This window comes from Urocitellus parryii, chromosome 15 (genome assembly GCF_045843805.1).
Source record: "Urocitellus parryii isolate mUroPar1 chromosome 15, mUroPar1.hap1, whole genome shotgun sequence".
In the NCBI taxonomy this organism is placed as follows: domain Eukaryota; kingdom Metazoa; phylum Chordata; class Mammalia; order Rodentia; family Sciuridae; genus Urocitellus; species Urocitellus parryii.
In genome coordinates, this window is record NC_135545.1 from 490724 (window position 1) to 513221 (window position 22498).

Here is a 22498-nt window from a genome sequence, read left to right on the forward strand (position 1 = left end):
GGATTCCCACTGGGTACAAGGCAAGCGTGGCAGAAGCTTCTCTGAGTTTTGCTACCATCATAGGATCTTTCCAATAGGGATCACCTGGCATTCACTTAGGGATGGATAATACGCAAAGACTTCTGTGTGTATCACAGTCGCATTTTCCTGCCTGGGTGAATTTTCTTCTCATTATTCAGGGATGATCAGTGCAGGAGAAGTCCTTGTTTATTTCCAGAGGTTATCGATGAAGGTCAAAGCTATGCAACTTTGTGTACACTTTGCATATTTTTTCACTTGCATAATTTCTCTAGTGTTTGTTGAAAATGGAGTCATTTTCCTAACTTTTTGAGCCAGGTTTATGAAATGTTCTAAAATGTGAATTACCTGTGTGGGGAAAATTGGAAATTAGGAAAACTTACACAAAATTATGCTATCTTGGGTACTAGATGCTGTGGACTTAGTCTGCTGGGACTGATGACCTCCTTTTAAAGTTTTTATCAGTGCCTTGTTATCACAAAGTGAGACTCCTTCTGCCATACCCACATGCACACAGTTTGCTCCCACACACGTCCCAGTGCTTCCCGCCCCTCTTCTCCATGCTCTGCCCCCTCCTCCATCTCTGGTCTCTGTACATTGGTGTATCATCACTTTACATACAGTGGGACTCGTTGGGACAGCTCTTTACACACACATATAGCAGAATTTTATTTTATTCCTGCTTTTCCCTTTTGCTGTCCCTGTCCAGCACAGGGGACTCAACTAAGGTCACTTGTGTGAATTACAGACACGAATCACCTTTACCCAAGCTTCAGGACAGCATTCCTCGGCTCTCAGCCTCAGGGTCCCCAAAAGGGAGAGCAAGAGAAAGTCATGAGATGCTGGTGAGAGAGGGAAGCACATCTGGAAGTGAGCTTTCATTTGGGGGACACTGTTCTTAGAAAGTTCTATCCATAAAAGGGCAGATGAGGGTGAGGGTATGCCTACACGTGAAGCAGGTGAGGGTATGCCTACACGTGAAGCTGTGCCTTGCTGTCCGAGCTGGGACAATGCTCAAGTCGCTAGGAAACGTGCTGACTGGTCGGAGAATCCCCACGCAGGACACGCGTCCTGTGCATGCACACTGCTGGCGCTCTCGGGGGTCAGGACTGGAGGCATCCACTCAGAGCGGCTCCCCACGCCCTTTCCTTGGCTTCCTTCTCCCCCCTGGACACCTACCTCTCTTCTTTTTGTGAGACTCCCCCTTTCTTGTTTCTTTCTGGCTTCTGCATGAGACACATTCTGCCTCTGACTTTACATCATCTGCCGTGTTGTTCTACACATTCACTAGCCAACGACATGATCTCAGTTTTTCAGAGTGATACTGGTCACATACACATTTTCTTTGCTATTCATCTGTTGACAGGCACCTACTCAGGCTGGTTCCATGACTTAGTGCTGAGAAACGTGTGGCTGTCAACACTGGAAGGCAGGTATTGCTGCAGTACGCTCACTTGGCTCTTTTGGAAGAGCGGGGTCACCTGGCAGTTCTAGTCCAAGTCCTGGCAGCCCGGCCAATGGCATAGGAGGGCTTCCTCCCTGCGCTCTCCACGAGCATTTCCTATCATGTATTCCTGGCTGCCATTCTGACTGAGGTGGAATCTCAGTGTAGTTCTGCTTTGCATTTTCCAGAACGCTAATATTGAACATTTTCCTTTTTTTCATTTGCATTTCTTCTTTTGAGAAATTCATTTTAGTTCATTTGCTCTTTTATCAATTGGGTTGTTTTTGAGTTCTTTATGTATTCTGGGTATTAATCCTCTATCAGAAAAGTAACTTGTAGGGACTTCCTCCCATTCTGCAGGCTCTCTTTTCATGCTTGTTTCCTTTGCTATGCAGAAGCTTTTTAACTTGAGGCCATTCCACATATTCTTTGTTTTACTTCTTGTGCTTTTGGGTCTTACTAAGGAAATTGATGCTTGCACCTATGTTGGCAGGTTGACTCTGTTTCCTTCTTTCAGTTGTACAGTTTCTGGTCTAATTCTGAGGTCTTTGATCCATTTTTGCTTGTCTTTGTTTTTGGTACCATGGATTGAACCCAGGGTGCTTACCCGTTCTGAGGCACATCCCCAGCCCTTTTTGTTTCATTTTGAAACAGGATCTCACTAAGTTGCTGAGGTTGACTTTGAAATTTCCATCCTCCTGCTTCAAACTCCCTTGACTTTTGTCAGAGGATACATGGGTCTAATCTGGTTCTTCCACAAACGGCTATCCAGTTTTCCCAGAAACACTTGTTAAAGGAAGTGTCTTTTTCCTACCTTTCGTTTTTGGTACCTTAGTCAAAGATTAGATGGTCGTATCTATGAAGATTTGTGCGTCTTCCATTACACTGGTCTTCTGTTTTCATGTTTTGGGCACATCAATTTACTGTCAACGCAGTCATCTACTAAATCTCATTTGGAAACACCCTGACACACCCAGAAATAATGTCTTATTGGCAACCTGGGATTCCTCAGCCCAGTAAAGTTGGCACATAAGAGTAACTATTGCAGTCTCCCACCATTTAGCTTCCTTGTCTTCTTTTGGTACTGGGGATTTAACCCAATGGCACTTCACCACTGAATTCTATTCCCGGCCTTTTTAGTTTCATTTGAGACAGGGTCTATGTTGCTGAGGCTGGCCTCAAACTTGCCACCCTCCTGCCTCAGCTTCCTGAGCCGCTGGGATTACAAGGGTGCACTACCATGCCCAGGCTTGTCCTCAATAACCAGTAAGATTTCAGATGCCTCACACCAATTCCTCTTTTCTGTATTTCCTAACATTCCTTACAGAGCATGACCACATAAATTCTTACCAATAGAAAATGAATAGATGTATGAAAACCAGTCCTTTCCTTAAAAAAAGAAATTCTCTTCGTCTATGTTTCTCTTCTCCCCCTGAGCAAGAAAGTAGATGAACCAACAATCCAACTTAAGCGAGGATAGGATGGGAGAAAGCGAGATCCCTGGATCTGCTCATGGGTCCAATGCTCTTGGTTGACCTTAACTTCTACACTTGCAACTGGTGCAACCACCAGGGAAAGCAGTATGGAGACTCCTAGAAAAAGTTGGAATGGAACCATCATTTGACCCAGCTATCCCACTCAGTCCAAACCCAAAGGACTTAAAGTCAGCACACTACAGTGATGCAGCCACTTCCATGCTGACAGCAGCACAGTTCACAGCGGCTAAACTGTGGAACCACCGAGATGCCCTTCAATAAATGGATAAAGAAACGGTGGTATATATACACGATGGAATATTATTCAGCAATAAGAAGAGAATAAAATTTTTTGGCATTTGCAGGTAAATAGATGGAGCCAATCCCCAAAATTAAAGTCAGAGCGTTCCCTCTGGTAAGTGGATGCAGATCCATAACAGGGGTGCAGGGAATGGGGGCAGGAAAGATGGTGGAATGAGATGGACATCATGACCTTAGGTACAAGTATGACTGCACATCTGGTGTGACTCTACACTGTGTACAACCAGAAAAATGAAAGTTTGTGTTCCATTTGTGTACAATGAATCAAAATGCCTTGTGCTGTCATGTATAACAATTCAGAACAGACAAAAAATGAAGCAAAACATAAATAAATAAATAAACATAATTAAATACAAAGGAAACAAATTCTACAAGAAATATAGTTTATTTATCCACATTTTGTTAGTTCTTGTCCACACATAAATACTTTACTACAGATATATCAGTGCATAGATCATGGCTTTTTAAATTTCTAAGTACTTTAGATTTCATTATCACTTTTTTTGCGGGGGGTGGAGTAGGGATTGAAATCAGGTCACTACTGCTAGGCTACCTCTCAGCCTCTTTTCAAATGTAAAGCTTTTTAGGAGGATATGGCCAAGTGGCTTAGGGCCTTCCTAAGTTGCTCAGGGCAGCCCTGAACTTGCTATCTTCCTGCCTCAGCCTGCTCAGTCACTGGGACTGCAGGTGGGCCACAGCACCAGCCAGTGTTCTTTTCAATGACCAGATCAAGAATAAATAACAGATCGGACCCTTTTCCCCCGTCCGCACACCGCCTGACGCGGAATGTGCTGGGTGGGCTCCCCCGGGGCCCCGGGGCCCCGGCGCGGGGAGTCCGGGCTCGGCGCTGCCCCGGGCGGAGGCTAGGAGGCAGCCTGCTGACTCTTCCTGCACTTCTTGCCGCCGTGCGTCTTCTGGTGCCCGATGAGGTGCGAGCTCTGGGTGAAGGCCTTGCCGCACTTCTTGCACACGTAGGGGCGCTCGCCGGTGTGCGTCCTCTGGTGCCTGATGAGGTGCGAGCTCTGGCGGAAGGCCTTGCCGCAGTGCTGGCAGGGGTAGGGCTTGGCGCCCGTGTGCGTGCGCAGGTGCTGCGAGATGGCCGAGCGGTCGTTGAAGGTCCGGCCGCACTCGCGGCACTCGAAGGGCCGCTCCCCGCTGTGCACCCTCTGGTGCTGCGTGAGCGAGGAGCTCTGCACGAAGCCCTTGCCGCAGTCCCGGCACACGTAGGGCCGCTCCCCGGTGTGGATCTTCTTGTGCACCGAGAAGTACCGGGGGTTGCGGAACACCTTCCCGCACTCGCTGCAGCGGCACACCTGGCTCCCCTTGTGGATCCGGATGAAGGTGATCTGCAGGGCCCGCCGCCCGCCGGCCTGGCCCCCAGTCTTGCCCCCCGCCATCCGACAGCCGCTGCCCGCTGCGGCTCGCCCCCTCCCACAGCCCCTCTGGTGCGGCCTGCCCGGGGAGGCAGCGGGCGCCGCACTGGTCACCCGACGGCCCTGGGGGCGCGAGCGCCTTCTGGGAGGGCCTTTCCGGGGCGCGCCGTGGCTCGGGTCCGGTCCGGCGTCCACCCGAGCTCCTGGAGCTCGGGGGCCTTCAGGGAGCTGGTGCCGAGAGGGGCCCTTCTCCTGGGCCGGCTCCACTCGGTTCCCGGTGGCCAGGGCTTTGGGGACCCCACCCCGTGAGACAGCAGTTGAGGGGGCGGACTGGCTACCTTCTCCTGAGGATTCCTTCATTTTGGGGTCAGGAAGTGGTTTCTCTGCAGGAACATCAGAATCTGGAGCTAACTCTTTGCCTTCCGGTGTCCTCTCCCACCCTGAAAAAAAACACAGATTGTGGAGGCTGTAGGGGAAAGCGCCAGGATGGGATCCACCATGTAACTGAAGTCTCCTAAAGTCAGGGGACATCTCCCCCAGCGCCGCCATTAACCCTGGGAAGGCCTCTGAGAAGCTGTGCAGGACCAGAGGGGAACAAGCACCCGCTCTCTGGCTGCCTTGGGGCAGGTGGCAGGTCAGAAGAGCCTGCTCTGCGCTCTCCATCCAGTTTCCACCCCTTCAGGCCCACAGCTCCAGTGAAAGGTACTGGACCAGGCAAGTGAGCCTCCTGGGATGTCCCCTGTTGGCGCAGGGCTGAGAGAAGGCAAGGGTCCTGCCCTGGGGCCCCTGTGTTATTGTGAAGGTAGGTTCCGCTCACCTACTGAGACCAGGTTCCCAAAGGTCTCCAGCATCACATCATGGTACTCAGTCCTCTGTGTCGGGCCCAGCAGCCCCCATTCCTCCCGGCTGAAGCCCACAGCCACATCCTGGAAGGTCACAGGCTCCTGTAATACCATGCATGTGTCTGCTTAGGAGGACTGGGGTCCAGCAGGACGGCAGAAAGGCCAGAGTGCCTGGCACTCGGGATTCCTCTGCTTTGGTGGTGGGCTCAGAGACAGCAACTCCAGGCCCACCAGAGGTCCACAGGGACCTCCTCACAGATGAGCTCAGAGCCCCAGCTGTAGGGCAGAGCCATAAGCCAACCAGGCTCACTGTGCCATAGGCCTTCCCCATGGGGGGGACTGGCTCCTGCCTCTGTGGACAGTCTCATCTGGGTGCGCATCCACCCAGCCTGCCACGTCAGTGCTTTCTGGGGAGCTGACCAGGACTCCAGGGTAAGAAGCTTCCCCGTGCTCCCTGGGCCTGGACCTGAGAGGCATTCTGCCCAGACGGAGCAGAGCCCATCTGAGAAAGAATGGGAAAAAGCAGAGCCTTGAGATGGGCTGGTCCAGATCCTTCCCACCCCCTGGACAGCCCTGCCTGAAGCCTAGCCTCGATGGCTCATCTCACGAGATGACGTGTTACCTGAGAGCCTATAAATTCATTCACATGCTTGAGAAAGCCACTCACAGTGTGAACAGGACTGACCCCCTCTGCCTTCCTCCACACCCAGACAGCGGCTGGTTTCAGAGACCAGCACACTGCCACAGGCTCAGGAGCAGGATGGTCCCGAGCCCTGGGGCGCAGAGGCTCCCAACCAATGGGACCACCTCACAGAGATGCTGAGATGCAAAAAACAGGTGAGGTCTCCACTCACCTCATTCGGCACTGCCTCTGGACAGATGGCCACATCCTCCTGTTCCTTCTCCTGCTGAGCAGTGACCTCTGGACAGCAGGCAGGCCCCTGGACAGGGAGTCCTGGGGGAGACAGAGCATGAGGGGGCTGGGGATGAGTGTGGATCCTCCCCCAGGGACAGCTCCCTGCAGTCCACAGGCTGCTGCCCGCTCACACACCAGTGGGTCTCCTCCCGCCTCTCCTCTCAGTCAGCAACTCCTCACAGCTTGTGACCAAACCCCCTACCTGGATAGGTCCAGATGTGTCATTCTGCATGACCACGAGAACCAGTGTCCCCACTGAGACACGGTCTCAGTCCCCATCTCCAAGGATTGTTTGGGGACCTAGCTTGTCTGGAGATGGTCAGCTTCTGCCCAGCTCATGTGGACCCCTGTCCCTGTTCTCTTCTCTGGCTGCCTAAGGAAAGGCAGGTCCACCCAGCCACAGGCTGTGCCCACAGCCCTCCCAACCACAGCTCTTTCATGCCTACCTTCCTCATGTGTCCCACTGCCACCAAGGAGGGTTTACCATGTGACCCAGGCTGGCCCCCCAGGCTGCCTCCCACAGAGAATAACAACATGGAGCCCACAGCCAGCCAATCAGAACCCACGGAGTGCAGGTGACATGGGACATGGCAGAGAGGACGGGTCTAGAGGATCTACTGGAGCTCCTGGCTCCTGGCCCTTCCTTGTATCACCCTGGCAGTGTCACAACAGGTCCTCCTGACTCACAATTCTAAGGTCAGTCTTGGCGACTTAGTGACACACTGACTCAAAACGAAGAAAAGAGACAGCTCGGTGGCAGAGTCGCCTGGGTTCAATCCCTACAGCAAGAACATTAGTTAAAATAGAAAAAAAATCCCGACAGGGCCCTCAGCCGCAGGCCAACTTGGCCCTCTCTTCCATTCCACCACGAACCTTCCAAATCTCTCCCTGATGACTGCATGCCACACTGTGGTCACATCCATCCTGTCCCATTTCTCCACCTGCTCAGGTCCCAGTGTGTGCCACCTTCTGTGATTCCCATCAGCACCCTGGCCATTCTCCACCTGTTACTTCCCCTACCTCTCTCTCCTGCTGGACCACTGGCTCAATCCTGCCTGCCTCAGTGACCCCTTTATCCACCGCTCCTGGACAGCCGAGAGCTCCCGGGGCAGGGATCCCAGGAGGATGAACAGAAAGCACCTTGTCTGTGAACTTCTGCAAGAAGCTTGTGGAAAGACAGGCAGAAGGCAGTGCCAAGCCCCACAGTGGGGTTCCAACAGCTTTGACTCGTAACTTGGGGGACACAGACACCTTGGTGGATGGCCTAGGAACGACCCTCTCCCCATCCTTCCCAAGAGGGCCAGAGCTCTACCTCCTGTCGCTCCAAGAAACCCTTGCAGAGGTGTCCCTCACCTTAGCCATCCGTACACTCACCTTCCTCTTCCGACAGCAAGGTCACGTCCTCCACCAGGGCTACGGCGGCCTGGCAGTTCTCAGGACGCTGTGACTCCACCCATGTCCGGAACTTCTCAGGCAGAGCACCCAGAAACTGCTCTAGCACCAGCAACTCCAGGATCTGCTCCTTGGAGCGTGCCTCGGGCCGTAGCCACTCGCGACAGAGCTCACGAAGTCGGGCCAGAGCCTTCTGAGGGTCAGCTGACTCCTCATACTGGAATTGCCGAAACCTCTGGCGAGCAGCTTCAGGGTCAGCTGGATGCCCACCTGTCTGTTGGGCTGGCTCCCTGAGGATGCCTGAGCTGTGTTCCCCCTTCTCAGCATAGAGGGCCTGGATCTGGGCATTTCGGGGACCAGCCATCTCCTGGTTCAGTGTGAGGACCTCAACCACCCTGATCTTCATGAGGGGATTTTCAGCAGGAAGAGACTTCATCTGAGGGCCCAGTGGAACTTTAGGACATTCTGTAAGCCAAAAGTACAAGATAAATGGCTAACAAGAACTTGAAAACACAAATGAAAATCACAGTGAGATATGACTCCACACCCACTAGAATGGCTACTGCCGAGAGATGGACCACAGGCCTATAGACCTAGTTCAGTGATAGAGCACCTGCCAAGCATGCACACGGCCCTTGGTTTGATCCTAGGACTGGGGAACTCCTCCAAATACTAGTGAGGATACACAATGCCACACCACTTTCCATAGCAATCTATTAGCTCCTCAAAAAGCTAAATATATAATCATCATTAACTCAAAAACTACCCTTCAACTTACATTTAAACATAAGAAACCTGAAAACCTGTGTTTGCAAAAACTTATATGAGCAGTACTGTTCGTAACAGCTGAAACGTAGAAATCACTCCTGTCTACCAGGTGACAGAAGTACAGAGGCTCCCTGCCTGCTGACAGGATTACGTCCTGATAAATCCATGTGCATAAGAAGCATCCAAGTAAAAAATGCATACAGTACAACTAGCCTATAAAAATGTCATCTCACAGTTTCCAACAAGCTGGAAATAAAACAATCGCCAGGCCAAATGACCATCAAACCCAGGACCACATGCACAAACTGTGATCTACACAGCGGGAAGTCTGGCAACAAAAAGGGCTGGAGGACTGTACGTGACGTGACACTCACCAACCTTGACAAGGCTGGACTGAGAAGGAAGCAGATGCAACGCCATGTGCTGGTGAGCCAGCTGTATGAAATGCACAACAGGCGTGCCTGCTCTCAGCTGTACCACTTAACATGTGTCCTGGATATTCACCTCACCCGACCGAACAAACTGGAAAAGACAGCAGTGGTTTCACTGCAAATACCCAGGTTATCAGTTTCATGTAGGGCTCAGCCTCAGTATGGCATGTGGTACACAAACAGGAAGACACACTTTATGTTCCTTATTCAGTGGGATCCCGTCAAGTTAAGTTTCCTCCTTTCTGTCAAGTAACTGAGAGGTAAAGGCTGATAATCTGCCTGCACAGATCACATTCAAAGGGTCCTCTCCCATATGAGTCCTCTGATGTGAATACGAGAACTCCTACTGAAGAGGCCCCCATCTGTGTTCACGTAACAGTCCTCGTCAGCACACCTTGCTACACCCGAAGCCTTCCTTACATGCTTCCGTGTCCAGTAGGACTTGTGATGCTTCAGGTATCGTCCTCAGCAATCAGGTCCTCATGGTGTCACAGCTCTCAGGTGTAACTAGTTGGTGTTAAAAACTTTTTCAACTCAATGAAACTGTGGATTTTGCCCAGTATGAATTCTCTCAACACAAGACATTAGGCAATAAGCCTTTCCTGCTGCCACTGCACTCCTGAGAATGCCGTTTCTTCCCTGTGAGTTCTCAGAGACACTCTTTGGAAGACTTCTACCATCCAGGGTTGTTATAAGCATCCTTTTTAGTCTTCTCTGTTAAGGATGCCAATCTGAGCCGAAATTGGGCTTTCTCACACTCAATGCATTTATTCCATCTTGGTTTAAACCCTCTTTTTTTTTTAATACAAAACTACTATATTCTACTGATTTTCTACATTCTCCATGTGTAGGAGAATGAAAATGTGGGAGGACAGAATGGCACCACCTGCAGTACTTCTCTCCCAGAAGTGATATGGCCATGCCATTCTAAACTCCCACATCCCAATTCTCATGTATTCACTCTATAGCCTGTGGGCTCCCCTTAGGCTACACAAAGGATGAATCCCCCCAAATTTACCTTTCTTACTGCTCCACAAGATCTCATATAAATTATTACTGTTTTTAAGCTGATGTTTGTTGTATGTTTGCAAGAGCTGATACTTTCACATTTGTAGGGTCTATTTCCTGCTTAATTTCTTAGAAAGTTGAAAATGTGTGTTCTGCAGGCTTTTCTATGATAGTCTCTTCTCTTCACTAGTTTCCTAATGTTTAGGTCTAGTTTATCTCTCCCATGTTCCACTGAGAACTGTATGTATGGTAATCCTTTCCTGATGGGGTGCTCAGTGAGAGCTGATTCCCCCAAATGCCTTATCTTCATAGCATACTGTCCAATTCAAGGCTTTCCAGAGGGCGAATGCCATGTTTTAGCATTTATCCCATTTCTCTTCTACTTCAACCACCAGAACCCATGCTGCCACTCACTGGGCTATGATTGAAAGCTGAGAAGCATGCAGGATGAATTGCCAAAATGGGCTAGTTTTGTGTCCAATCCCAGTTCTGTGCACTAACAAGAGCTTACGGCCGTGTCACTGCTGGGAGAAAGCTACTGCAGGGGATGCCATTCTAAACTCCCACATGTTCATGAGCTGCCTCGACCCACTTCTGAGGTTCCCACAGGTGCATCCAACTGGTTTTGCAAACCTCTCTGGCTGTCTCTATGGTCCCTTCCCGTTAATATTCCATTTACAGAACCAGGAAAGATGTGAGAAAGTTCAGACTTGAATCAAGGTGGAAGCTACTATTAATTCTCTGTATAATTTGCTTAAAATTATTTCAACATGAAAAGAAAAAAAGTCTGTATTGCAACTTTGCAAAATCTGTATCTTTAGACTTTCCCATGTAAACGGCTAATACCAAAAATTTGAGTAACTTTTCTCCTTGATCATATTTTATAAACAAGATAGTGACACATATAGAGAGAATGCATGCAGTATACACAGGCCCCCGCAAGTCCCTCGCCTCTGAAAGCCTCAGCAGCCTTCCTTTGTCTCCCGCAGCCACTAGCCAGCCCGATGCACCTACCCATCCATCACAGGCCAGCATTCTCGCCTCTCCCCAGATTCTGCTGTGGCCGCCTCCCGCCTTCTTCTCCAACTACCCAGAGAAAGCTGTGAAAAGTCGGCACTCCCTTGCTCAAGGATGAAAGTCAATTCCCACACACAGCTAACACACAGCTAACGAGGCCTGTGGACTCTGCCAAGTTTAACGTGCATGTCTTTATGTCCCAGTCACCATCACCGGCACACTGGGCAGCTGTGTGTTCCCTGAATATGTCCAGCCTGTTCCATCTCATGGTCATCTCAAATGGCATCCCTCTGCCTGCCTGAAAGTTCTTTTCACCATCTTTTTTTTTTTCCCCAAAAAGTGATACAGGGGTACTTTACCACTGACCTACATCTCCAACCCTTTTTAAGAAAATTTATCTTGAAACTGGGTTTCCCTAAACTGCCCAGGCTGGCCTTGAACTTGTGATCCTCCTGCCTTGCAAGTCACTGGGATTACAGGTGTGCATCACCACATCCAGCTGAGCTGATGCCACAGTCTGGCTGGGCACAAAATAACCGAACTGCCCCACAGCCTTGTAGGTTCAAACAGCAACCTTTATTCCCGAACTCTCACAGGCACTCTACACACCCTTCCCGGGAACACACTACCTTAACACACTACCTCCACCGGGCTCCGCGCGCCAATTCTCTCAGAACCCCACCAGAACTCAACGGGAACTCCAAAGTAGCAGGCGCCCCAGGCAGCAGGATCCGACCTAATCCCAGCAGGATCCGCCCTAATCCAGGAGCAGGGTCACCTTTCAACCATTCCCTCTGGCAAAAATGCCAGGGTCATTCTGACTAAACTGTGGCTCTCAACAAGCTGATTTCCTCAGGCAAAGAATGTAGACATGAAAGGTGAAGCTGAGTGCAGTGGCCATGCCTGTAATTCCAGTCACAAGTACAAGGTCAGCCTAGACATCTTAGTGAGACCCTCATAACTTAGCAAAATAAAAAAGACTCAGGGTGGGGGGACTGGGGTTTTAACTTAGTGGTACAGCACTTGCTTGGCATGTGTAAGACACTGGGTTCAACTCTCAGAGACACATATAAATAAAATAAAGATCCATCGACAACTAAACAAAGTAACAACAATAATAATACACATGCACATACATGTATAAATAAATAAAGTGCCCCTGACTTCAATCCTGAAGTCCAAAAAAACCCAAACAAATAATTTCACCCCTGCAGTATACCAATTAGCTCCCCTACAGCAATTCCTCGTGGTTCCTCCTCAGTGCCTCCCACAATGTACCATATCAGCATAGTCTTTTCATAATCTATGGCAACAAGGTTTGGTTTATGTCCCACCTGTTCAGTATACTATATGTGACAGAACAGGTCCTCAGAGTAAGAAACAGGGAGGGAAGGAAGCATCTCCTAAAGAACTCTGTGACACAGCAAAGGTCACTTTGGCACCTCTCATCTCAGGCCCACTTGAAAGCCAGCTGACCAGCCTCCGCTCACAGGTCTCCTTCCCGGGAGCACCACTAAACTCCTGCTCGCCTGTGAGCCAGCTCTCTACAGTGTCTCTGTGGCAGCCAGCCTTGGAGCTATTAGACCATCCAGAAGAGTAGTCAGGAGGTTTATCCATGCAGGACAAAAGAGATGAGCTGTCCCAGCCAGAGCACAGCCAGAGCCACACAGACAGGAACACAGGTTAATAGGCTGGAAACCAACACAGGAGGTACAAAACTGCTGGGGGTTTTGGGCAGGTAAGGTATGATTTGGTGACCAGTGCTAATAGAAAGGATATTTGCAATGAAGGGAATGAAAGGAAGGACTGAATGGAGGAAAGAAAAATAGAAAACCACTGAACCATAAATTCTAACAGGGAGAAACCAGAACTGGGTTCAGAAAAAGAAAGAGTGGCATCACAGATGCCAGCTTTGTCTTGTTGGGGCAAATAGGTCATCAATACAGAGAGGAACAGCTGGAGATTCCACAAACACTGGCACAGCAGAGGGTTCCAACACACTTACACCACAGCAGAGAGGAGACATAGGGGAAGCCCCCAGAGTGCTCTAGAGCCGGCATCACAATCGGAGAGGGGATGTGGCAGCAAACATGCAGAGAAAACTACCGCCCAACCCAACCTGAGCATATCAACACACTGACACAAGTGGGCAGCTCCAGCAGCAGTTTACATCATGCATTTCTGTGTCATCCTGGAAGGCTCTGGAAGGGAAACTGGGGAGATGCCACAGGGTCATTCACTAGAAATGGCTAAAAGACCATTCATCCATATAAAAACTGATTTAAAACAAAGCAGAATCCAGCCCTGTGCTCACCAGAACTCAGATGGGCACCTACTCTTCACTCTCAGTATGGTGATGTGTGGAAGAACCACTTATGATGAACTCAATCATGTGACTGTCCAAGGCAATAAAAAATTAACACCTGGCCTCCAACTTTATACCTGCTGGTCAAATTACCATGTATGTGGGCATCTAAAGAATCTGGCACACTGTTACAAATCACCCAAGAACTCGGGAGCCTGACATGTCCACCTGGAACAATGATACAGGACTGAAGACCAATCAGATCAGCAACAATGCAAGCCCCCAAAGGCAACACACTCTAATAGCATCTCCTCCTCCCCCGATGCACTGACATTATGTATTGATTAAGAGAACTACATGCTAAGGGTAGGGGAACATTGAAAGGTACAGCAACACCACGTTTCCACACAAAGACCTAAGCAGCACAAGAGACCTCTGTTTGGACTGTGCACTATGATCACAAAAACTGGATTCACATCAAGATGGTGTTTCCAATAAGCAAAGGAGAGGGAGCAAATGGTGCTGCAAAAATTTGTGCCCCACGCCACATGAGAAACTTCCAAATAAATTGGACAAAAAAGCTCAAACAGGGGGGCTGGGGTTGTGGCTCAGTACTAGAGCACTGGCTAGCACATGCAAGGCCCTGGGTTCCATCCTCAGCACCACATAAAAATAAATAAAATAAAGGTATTCGTCCAACTACAATTAAAAAAAAATCTTTAAACAAACAAACAAAAATCTCAAACAGGGTCAGGTGCAGTAGTAGCACAGGCCTGTAATCCCCAGGACCCAGGACACTGAGCCAGGAGGATCTCAAATTCAAGGCCAAGCTCAGCAACTTGGACCCTAAGCAACTTAGCAAGACCCTGTATCAAAAAAGTTTCTGGGGGTTTAACTCAGTCATAAAGTACCCCTGAATTCAATTCCCAACTTAAGAGAAAAAAAAAATTCAAAAACATGAAAGTAGTTTATATGGAAAAAAATCCAAAACCAAAATTAAGACAAGAGACTGGGGTGCGGCTCAGTGGTAGCACGTCTGCTTGGTATGCATGAGTTCTTGGGTTCAATCCACAGCACTACCCGCCCCCCCCCCAAAAAAAAAACCCACAACACATAAAACTTGTTTTTAAACTATACACCTTCTGGAAAAAGACCTTACATAAAAAGAGTAGATAAATGTTGGACTGAAATAGATATTTCAACATTAACATCCAGAATAGCACTCCCAAAACACAAATAGGAAAAGACTAAATAATATAGAATTCACAAACAAAATGTGAACTACAGTGAACATATTTTTTTGTCCCTCGGACTTACAAAGCTTAAGGAGACCACTACAAACTTCGGGGAAGGAGAACTTAGCACTTGAGTGGCTACACATGTTAAAAGAATTTGCTATTACCAGATTTTTAGCTTACTCATGGGTTAAACCTATGGTTTCTAGACATTGAACCTAAAGAAAAATCAAAAATGTGCTAAAAATGAATGTTGAGAGTCGGGATGGCTCATGGCATTTTACCAGAAGGAGTGGTTGAGAGGTGACCAGCGAGCCATTAAGATGATGATAATTAAGTTTGGCAGTGTATAATTGCTGTGACTGGATGATGCTGGATTGAAACAGGCTGTATATTCAGTTGTATATGGACCCCTGCTGTCCAGCAATAGGGCGGGCCCCTGCTGCCTCCTAGTTCCCGTTGAGTTCTCTTGAGTTTCCGTTGAGTTCTCTTGAGTTCTCACGGAGCCCAGTGGAGGGTGAGAGAGTTGCCAGGAAAGGCACGTGGAGTTCCTGTTTGAACCTACAAGTGCCTCCTGGTGGCTCGGTTATTTTGTGCCCAGCCAGACTGCGGCAAATGAATACTATGAAGGTTTTTGGAATAACCTGAATACCCATCTGGAAAACTGAAATGCGGACTACACTGATCCTGTTAAAAGGAATGGTAGGATCTGTGTTGAGCATAACATCCCCCAAATGTGAATGTCTGTGCACACACATGTAAACACACAGAAACTCCTGGCTGGGGACAAACCAGAAGCACCAGTGACTGCTTTAGGAGACAGCTGACAGCGAGTAGAATAGATGGGAGACCTTATCCATTCAAAAGGTAAACCTGTACCTATGTACCACCCATTAACAACAGGTTCACCTTAAACAATCAGGACACTGTTGACTGGGGACAGAGGAAATGTGGAGCTTGATTCTCCAATCAGACCTCCCCCTGGGGTCTCACAGTCTCTACTCTTTTCTAAAACACCAGTCTCTAACTAACCAGTGGACGCATCCCCTGTGAGAACTCCCATGTGCCTGGTTCTCACCTGGAAAGGTGTCTTGAAGAATTCCTCTTTCCTCTGGCCAGAAGTCTTCTGCCACCTCTAACTGAGACACCACATCTGGCTTGGAAAGCTGATGTTCTGCTCGAGGGAAAAGAGAAGGCTTGGGGCAGGGTCGGTTTGGGAGAAAACACTGTCCCAGCCTCCTCCCCTTCTAACACATGACATGACTTTGGGTTTAGGGCAATGACAATCACATCCTTCCCTTTTGTCAGAGTTTTTCTGAACTCCCTTGCCTATAGAGATGGCGGGAGTCAGGGTGCAGGCTGGCCAGCAAGACCAAGGGAGCTGGGGGACCTTCAGGGAAAGCTTGAACAGACACAAACCCTGGGGCCATAGTCACCTGATGACTAGGAGGAAAAGTTAAAAAGAACCACAGAAATGGAAGGAATCAAGATCTTTAATGATGCACGTTCTAGAGCTGTTGTATATTAACAGTCCTTGTTAAATGGTCACAAAAACAACCAGCATTCACTACTGCAGCTGAAAACATGACTGGTATCCAGGGAGCGGAGGTATGGATGGTGTGAAGCTTTGGAATCAGACTGAGAAGTTGCCTTTTTCCTAAGGCTACCAAAATAAAAGGACCCCCTCAGAGGCTTCAGGGCCTTAACATAGCTCCTCTGATCCAAGCCGACACACTTCTGAGGCGTCACACGGGGTACCACAAAGCACAGATCTTTCCTGACATGGAGGCCGGCCTTACCCACAGAGACCAGGTTCCTGTAGTTCTCCAGCATCACTTCCCTGTACAGAGACTTCTGTCTGAGGTCCAGCAGTCCCCACTCCTCCGGGGTAAAAGTCAGTGTTAAGTCTTCAAAGGCCACCGGTCCCTAAAACCCAGAGGGTCCTGTTCAGCCGAGGCAGATCCTCCTCCGTGTTGACAGAAAGAGGGGAAGGCTGCCCAAGGTGACCTGAAAGCATTGTGCGTGTCTCTTCTTGAGTTCCTGTCTCTGTCTGAAACCTGGAGCAAATCCGAAGTGGCCCTGTCCAGGTCACAGTCAGGAGAACAAGTGAAATCCCTAAATCAATGGAAACGTATCCATTTCTTATCAACCAGGGAAGCTGACGAAGACCGGCACGTGTGCCTCGGAGCAATTCCCAGGGGGGAACAGTCCCACCGTGGCCCCTGCTGCTGCCCTGCCTCCACCGCAGGAGGGCCCGCTCGCCCTCCTCCCCGGGACCAACGCACCCGACCAAGGGCTGCTGAGACCTAAGCACCAGGCCGACCCCGACCTGGGCTGGCTGGCTGCCAGGGTAAGGGACACCTCGGGGCCTCAGGCCGGCCTCGGAGGCCAGCAACCACCTCCCCTCGGGGACCGAGGCAGTCAGTCCCGGGGCCAGACCAGGCCACCTTCCCGCGGGGGCCCTCCCGCTGCACCGCGGGGAGCCGACCGCGCCCTCGGACCTAGGGCGGTCCCTTCGCAGACAGCTGGGGGCGCTGCTCACCCGGAGCGTGTCCCAGGTCCTGGCTCAGTCCCCAGGACCGGAAAAAAAAAAAAAACACCACCAAAACCAAACAGCCGAGTCGGCGCCTACTCACACTGCACCAGGCCGTCGGAAGCCGGGCGGCCATGGCCGCTCCAGGGTCGCTCGCGGGAGTGGGCGGTCCCGAGCCGACGCGGGGGGCACACGGGCGGGGCCTCCGAGACGGCGCCGCGCCGGCCGCCCCTCAGCCCGCGAACGGGCGCGGCTAGCGGGGGCCCCAGCAGAGCCCGCTGGTAGCTCGCGAGTCCGCCCGGGAGCGGACGACACGGCGCTACTACGTGCAGCTCCGACGGGCGCAGCGTCCCGCCACACTCACCCCGAGCACGCCGCACAATGGCGCCCGTCGGCCCGCGGCGAAGTGCGTCAGCCCGGAGTCCGCACTACAACTCCCAGAAGCCCCCGCGGCGCGCCTCAAGCGGCCGCGCCCTCACCGCGGCCATCTTGACCCGCCCGTCCGGGCGGCGGGCGAAGCCGGAAAGGTAGGAAGGGGGCTCTCGTCGGCCGCCTTTGGCGGCCCAACGGGCCCAGGGTACAGAACCAGTCGGGGTAGCAGGCCTCAAGCCCCCGTGTCTCCGTGGGCGACGACCCGAGCCGCAAGAGTCAGGCCCCAACGAGGGCGACCCCGCGTGGGCGTGTCGGAAGTTGGGGAAAGGGCAACTGAGGGCAGGAAGTGCGGGGTGCTTGGGGCCCGTCGGGGCGGGGCTTTGCGGGGAGAGCAGGGGGGCGGAAATGCGAGACGCGCCTTCGGTGGCGGAGGCCGGCCGGTGTCCACGGCAGGGCTAGACAGGTCCTCTCCCGTCCACGGGGCGGAAACGAGGGTAGGGCGGGACGGGACGTGTTCAGTGCCTGGGGCCAGTCTGCTCCAGGCTTCCGGGAAGGGCGGGGTCAGACTGTCCGGAAGTGGCCGGGGCGGGCGGAGGTACCCGGCGGGGGCGGGGCCATGGCTGGCCAGAGGTGGGCCCCGCCCCGGGCGAGCCTAGTAGGGGGCGGAGCAGCGTGTCTGCGATCCGGTTGCAGCTGGGGCAGAGGTCTGTGGGCAGCCAGAAGCTGCTGTACGTGCCTCTTCCCAGGCAGCCCAGCCCGACGGAGACTCAGGGCCCCGGGATCTGTCCAGCTGGGGCCAAGACCTGGTGTGCCCCTCTCGGGATTCATGGCAAGTCTCAGCAGTCCTCTGCCTCCCTCCCTGCGGGCGTCCCCGTTCACTGATTGCTGAATTGGTTTCAGGGGCTAATTTTTATGGACTCAATGAAAAAGACCACTTTTGGAGCCACGCTCAGCAGGCCTGTAATCCCAGCCACTCAGGAGGTTGAGGCAGGAGGATCACAGGTTCAAGACCAACTTCAGCATCTTAGGGAGCCCCTAAGCAAATTAGACCTGGCAGAAACAAAAAGGGCCAGGGGTGTGGCTCAGGGGTAAAGCACTTCTGCGTTCAATCCTCCCCACCTAACTGAAAAATAAAAAAAAAGGGGGGGACCACTGTTATGCTGTACATGTTCATCTTAACTGTTGTGTCCGGCTGATTTTTGCATATTAGTGGTTACTCAGAGGTCATGCAGTGTCTTTTGTTCTGATAGTATTTCCTTGGGTTTTTCTTGTAGATGGAACACATCCTGACCTGGGCTTGCTGCTCATTTAATGAGTAACTGAGTGTTTTTCACATTTGGCAGAGGTACCCATAACCAGGAAGGGAAAGCCCAAGTCTGTTGCTTTCTGTATGTATGCTGTATGCACATCTTCCATGTCCTTCCAGAGCAACAGTGTACTCTTTTGTCTTTCTCATAGATGATTGTCTCCTATTCTTTTCCTGAGGTGTCTTGTCTTCTTTGGGCGACAGGAAAATGTTGAACTGGCTAGTGTGACATGTTAAATAATCATGTTTACTAACATTTTTGTTTCGAATAAGTATGCTGTGGAAAACTGATTCATGAGACATACCTTAATGTAATTGCATACTTTTAGCACATTAAGTACAATATTTAGTATAATTGTAAAAAAGCATGATTTCTGAATAAATGTTAACTGTTATACATGTGAAATATCAAATGTGTTATGCATCCTTTTTATTTTCAGAAACATACACACAACCCTAATCTCTTGTTCAGAACATTCAGGACCAGAACCTTCAAAATTCAAAAATGTTTGGATTTTAGAATAGTGAAGTGTATACAGTGTAGAGCACATAACATCCTCACCATCTGGGGTAAGGCCTGGCTGTGAAACACAGGAGTATACAATCTTACCAGACTGGAGAAAGACTGAGTGTTCTGCTCCTCCATGTGAACTTCACAGATTCACAACGTGAAGACATTTTTCATTAGAAAAGATTTCAGAATTCTAGATAGCAGAGAACGCATTAAGGATCAGATACAAAAATGATTGGAATAGTAATTGTAGATTTCTCATTTGGTTGCAAAGTTTGATTTCATACTTTTTCTTTTTTAACATCCTGCACATGGTCAGGCATATGTATGTTGAGATGATGAGTTATTGTAATAGTCTTCTCTATGCTTTCTTGAATCAATAGTCCACTATTGCTTTAAATTAATATGTAAGTAAAAAACAACACAAATAAAACTAAGTAGACCCTACTGTGGCAGCGGTGGCATTCAACTGAATCAAAGCAGCTGTACAACTTGACTACTCAAAATTTGATCTCCACTTACCATTCTTTGATTCATCACCTGGAGCATATCAGATTGTTGCATGTGGAAGACATCATTTTTAAATACAAGTGTTGTAGGACAAACGAGGCAAGGCAGCGAAGATAGCAGGAAACAGTTTCATTTGGCTGCAGCCGGGTTTAGAGGGCATAGCTTTTGCTGTAATCAATCAATCCCCTGAACCTCCAGTTCAGGGAGTTTCAGAGTTTTATACCCAGCGTGTAAGGGAAGGGGCTCAGAAGTTCACATAAAAGCAGCTTTTTCTTTCACTGTTTTGGGCAAGTTAACCCTTCAAGGACAGCACCTGAGAAGGAGAGAGCTTCTTCTCCCCTTTCTTTCTTTTTAATATTTATTTATTTATTTTTTAGTTTTCGGCGGACACAACATCCTTGTTTGTATGTGGTACTGAGGATCGAACCCAGGCCACACGCATGCCAGGCAAGGGCACTACCATTTGAGCCACATCCCCAGCCCCTTCTTCTCCCCTTTCTTTCCTCCCCCTGCCAGCTGTTACCACAGAGCCCAGTTGGTAACTTATCTTAAAAATGTAAACATCTCTATGAAGCCCAGCTCAGGGCCAGAGGTCTTGTTTGCACATTTCTTCAAAGTACTATACTGGATACGTTTGTGAAAAACTAGTAAGGGGTGTCCAGCACCTGGAGTGCTGGTATCTTCTCTGCCAGTGGCCAAGTAAACAGGGCGACACGAAAATAGGAAGTTTATCTACATTGAACTCTTGCAGAGACTCTTTTGCTGACAGTCCTAAAACCAGCCATGGTAAAGCAGGCTTTTCTTTGGAGAAAGGGGGTGCCACTTCGCAAGAAGGATCTGTTCATCTTTGAAGTGTGAGCCTGACACCTCACTGAACCTTTAGGACTTCAAAACTTCAGGTTGGAAAAATCACAGCCAAGTTAATGACTTTTTACCTGTAAATTATTTGAAGCATAATTATTTCTCAAAAGAGGCTCTTTGGTCCATTTTTCTGCCACCTGTATGTTCTTTGCCCCACTCCCCAACATCAAAGACAAGGTCAGCACCAAGGTGACCTCACTGGTTATAATGCCCAGAAAGAGGCAAAGAATCTTGAGGTCTGAGCAGTGGGCAACCACTAACAGCCTCCAGAAGATGGTCTGCTTCAAAGAGGAATGCAGGAGGTCCACAATGCAGGGCAAACCCAGAGGAAAACCCAAAACTAGAGAGGCTGGGTCCTCAGGAGAGAAAATGTACAAGCAGGTGGTCTTCATGCTGGTTAAGCTGCCCACTGCTGCCACCCAGGACTGGCCACCCCCACCCCCCTTGCTGTCCCATGTGGGTCATCTTGTTCCTCAGCCACTAGAATGTAGACAAAGAACAAGCCCCAGAAACTCTGCTGGTCCTGGTACAACCCAACTCAGGGTCTCTCCCTGCCTAAGAAGTCCACCTGTTCCTATGAAAGTTCACTTCTGTTTCCTCTTGAATTGTTTATTCTTCTGATATCAAACATGGATGGTTATAAAATACATCCCAGACAACAGAAGGAGTCTGTTCTCAACAAATAGGGTATGAAACAGACTTAAATGATGTAACTTGGAAGAAAGACAATATATTAATGAATAGTCAGACTCGGTGGTGCACACCTGTAATCCCAGCCTTTTGGGAGTCTGAGGCAGGAGGATTGCAAGGTGGAGGCCATCTTGGGCAACTTAGATTCTAATAAACTAAAGGGGGCTGAGAATACAGCTGAGTGCTAGAGCCCTTAGCTAGTATTGGCAAAGCCCTGGGTTTGATTACCAGTCCTGGAAAAAGCAAAGCAATCAACAACAAGAAAAAAACAAATGAGGTTAGTTTATCAAGAAATGCAGGGGACGCATGTGAAGATAAGTTTCTGGAAAGAAATGCTCATGTTCCTTAATGAAAAGTCCAGTGTATAAAGTGTCAGTTATACCCAGTTTACCACTAGACCAATAAAGTTGCCATAGAGTTACAGCAGAGCCTTTTAGGATATTTGACCCTTGGCCCGTGGACTTTTTTCTGTGCTTCCTTCCTCAAAATGTGAGGGCAGGAACTCCCAGCTTTGTGTGTGCATGTATTTGGGGTGGCATTGTAACACTGATTGATGCAGGAACAAGATAGTACCCTGACCCAGGCCCATCAGTGCAAGGTATTTTCCTGTTCATGGAAATTAGGTTGAAGGAAGGAGCAAGCACTAGGAGTAAGGCCCCAAGTTTGGGTTAGATACTTGGAGAGTGTGGCAGGCTGAAAAGGGCCTCCAAAAAAGTTGGTCCTGATTGCTGCTATGTAGAAGCAGGGTCTTGGCAGATGTACCTGAGGGTCTGGAGACAGGGAGACCTCTGGGTTCTAAATGCAATCATATGCCTTCACAAGAATGAGGTGGAGCAACTGGACCACACCTGTGCAGAAAAGAGGTGTGGGCGGTGCCCACAGAAGCAGGGATCAGAGTGGTGCACCCTAAAGCAAGGAACGAGGGCAACTGCCAGAGGCTGGAAAAGGCGATGCGTTCTCTCCTGGAGCCTCCGAGGGGCCCTCAGCCCTGCCGTCTTCGTGACTTCATCACTGACACTGACTTCTCCACAACTGTGGGAGGTCACAGAGAGAAGCCCAGGCTCTCGCGCAGTGATGCTGTCAGTGGGCACCAACTGAAGCGTGACCAACATCTCTGAGGCGGATGGAAAGAAGCAAAGCAACTGAACGTTTGGAGCCGTCGTGGGACTG

General features: G+C 49.8%; 1 protein-coding gene and 1 long non-coding RNA gene across 4 annotated transcripts; one reads left to right on the forward strand and one right to left on the reverse strand.

The window, feature by feature from the left end:
- Positions 1-3656: 3656 nt before the first annotated feature.
- On the reverse strand, positions 3657-17450 carry Znf274 (zinc finger protein 274). Of its 2 annotated transcripts, XM_077792857.1 has the most exons (8): positions 17182-17450; positions 16345-16471; positions 15624-15719; positions 7764-8246; positions 6328-6428; positions 5449-5575; positions 4970-5071; positions 3657-4580 (listed from the first exon to the last, which is right to left on the reverse strand). In XM_077792857.1, the coding sequence occupies exons 1-8, from the start codon at positions 17212-17214 to the stop codon at positions 3931-3933; spliced, it is 1719 nt and encodes a 572-aa protein (XP_077648983.1). In that variant the 5' UTR covers positions 17215-17450; the 3' UTR covers positions 3657-3930. The 2 variants fall into 2 exon arrangements, with proteins under 2 accessions (XP_077648983.1, XP_077648982.1); XM_077792856.1 differs by having other exon boundaries at positions 4032-5071.
- A 97-nt stretch (positions 17451-17547) lies between these two features.
- LOC113175497 (uncharacterized) lies at positions 17548-19156 on the forward strand. 2 transcript variants are annotated; one of them, XR_003299978.2, is made up of 3 exons: positions 17548-17605; positions 18725-18795; positions 18909-19156. It is a non-coding gene; the product is annotated as an uncharacterized LOC113175497 (long non-coding RNA). The 2 variants fall into 2 exon arrangements; XR_013342448.1 differs by lacking the exon at positions 17548-17605 and adding an exon at positions 18131-18279.
- Positions 19157-22498: the final 3342 nt, after the last annotated feature.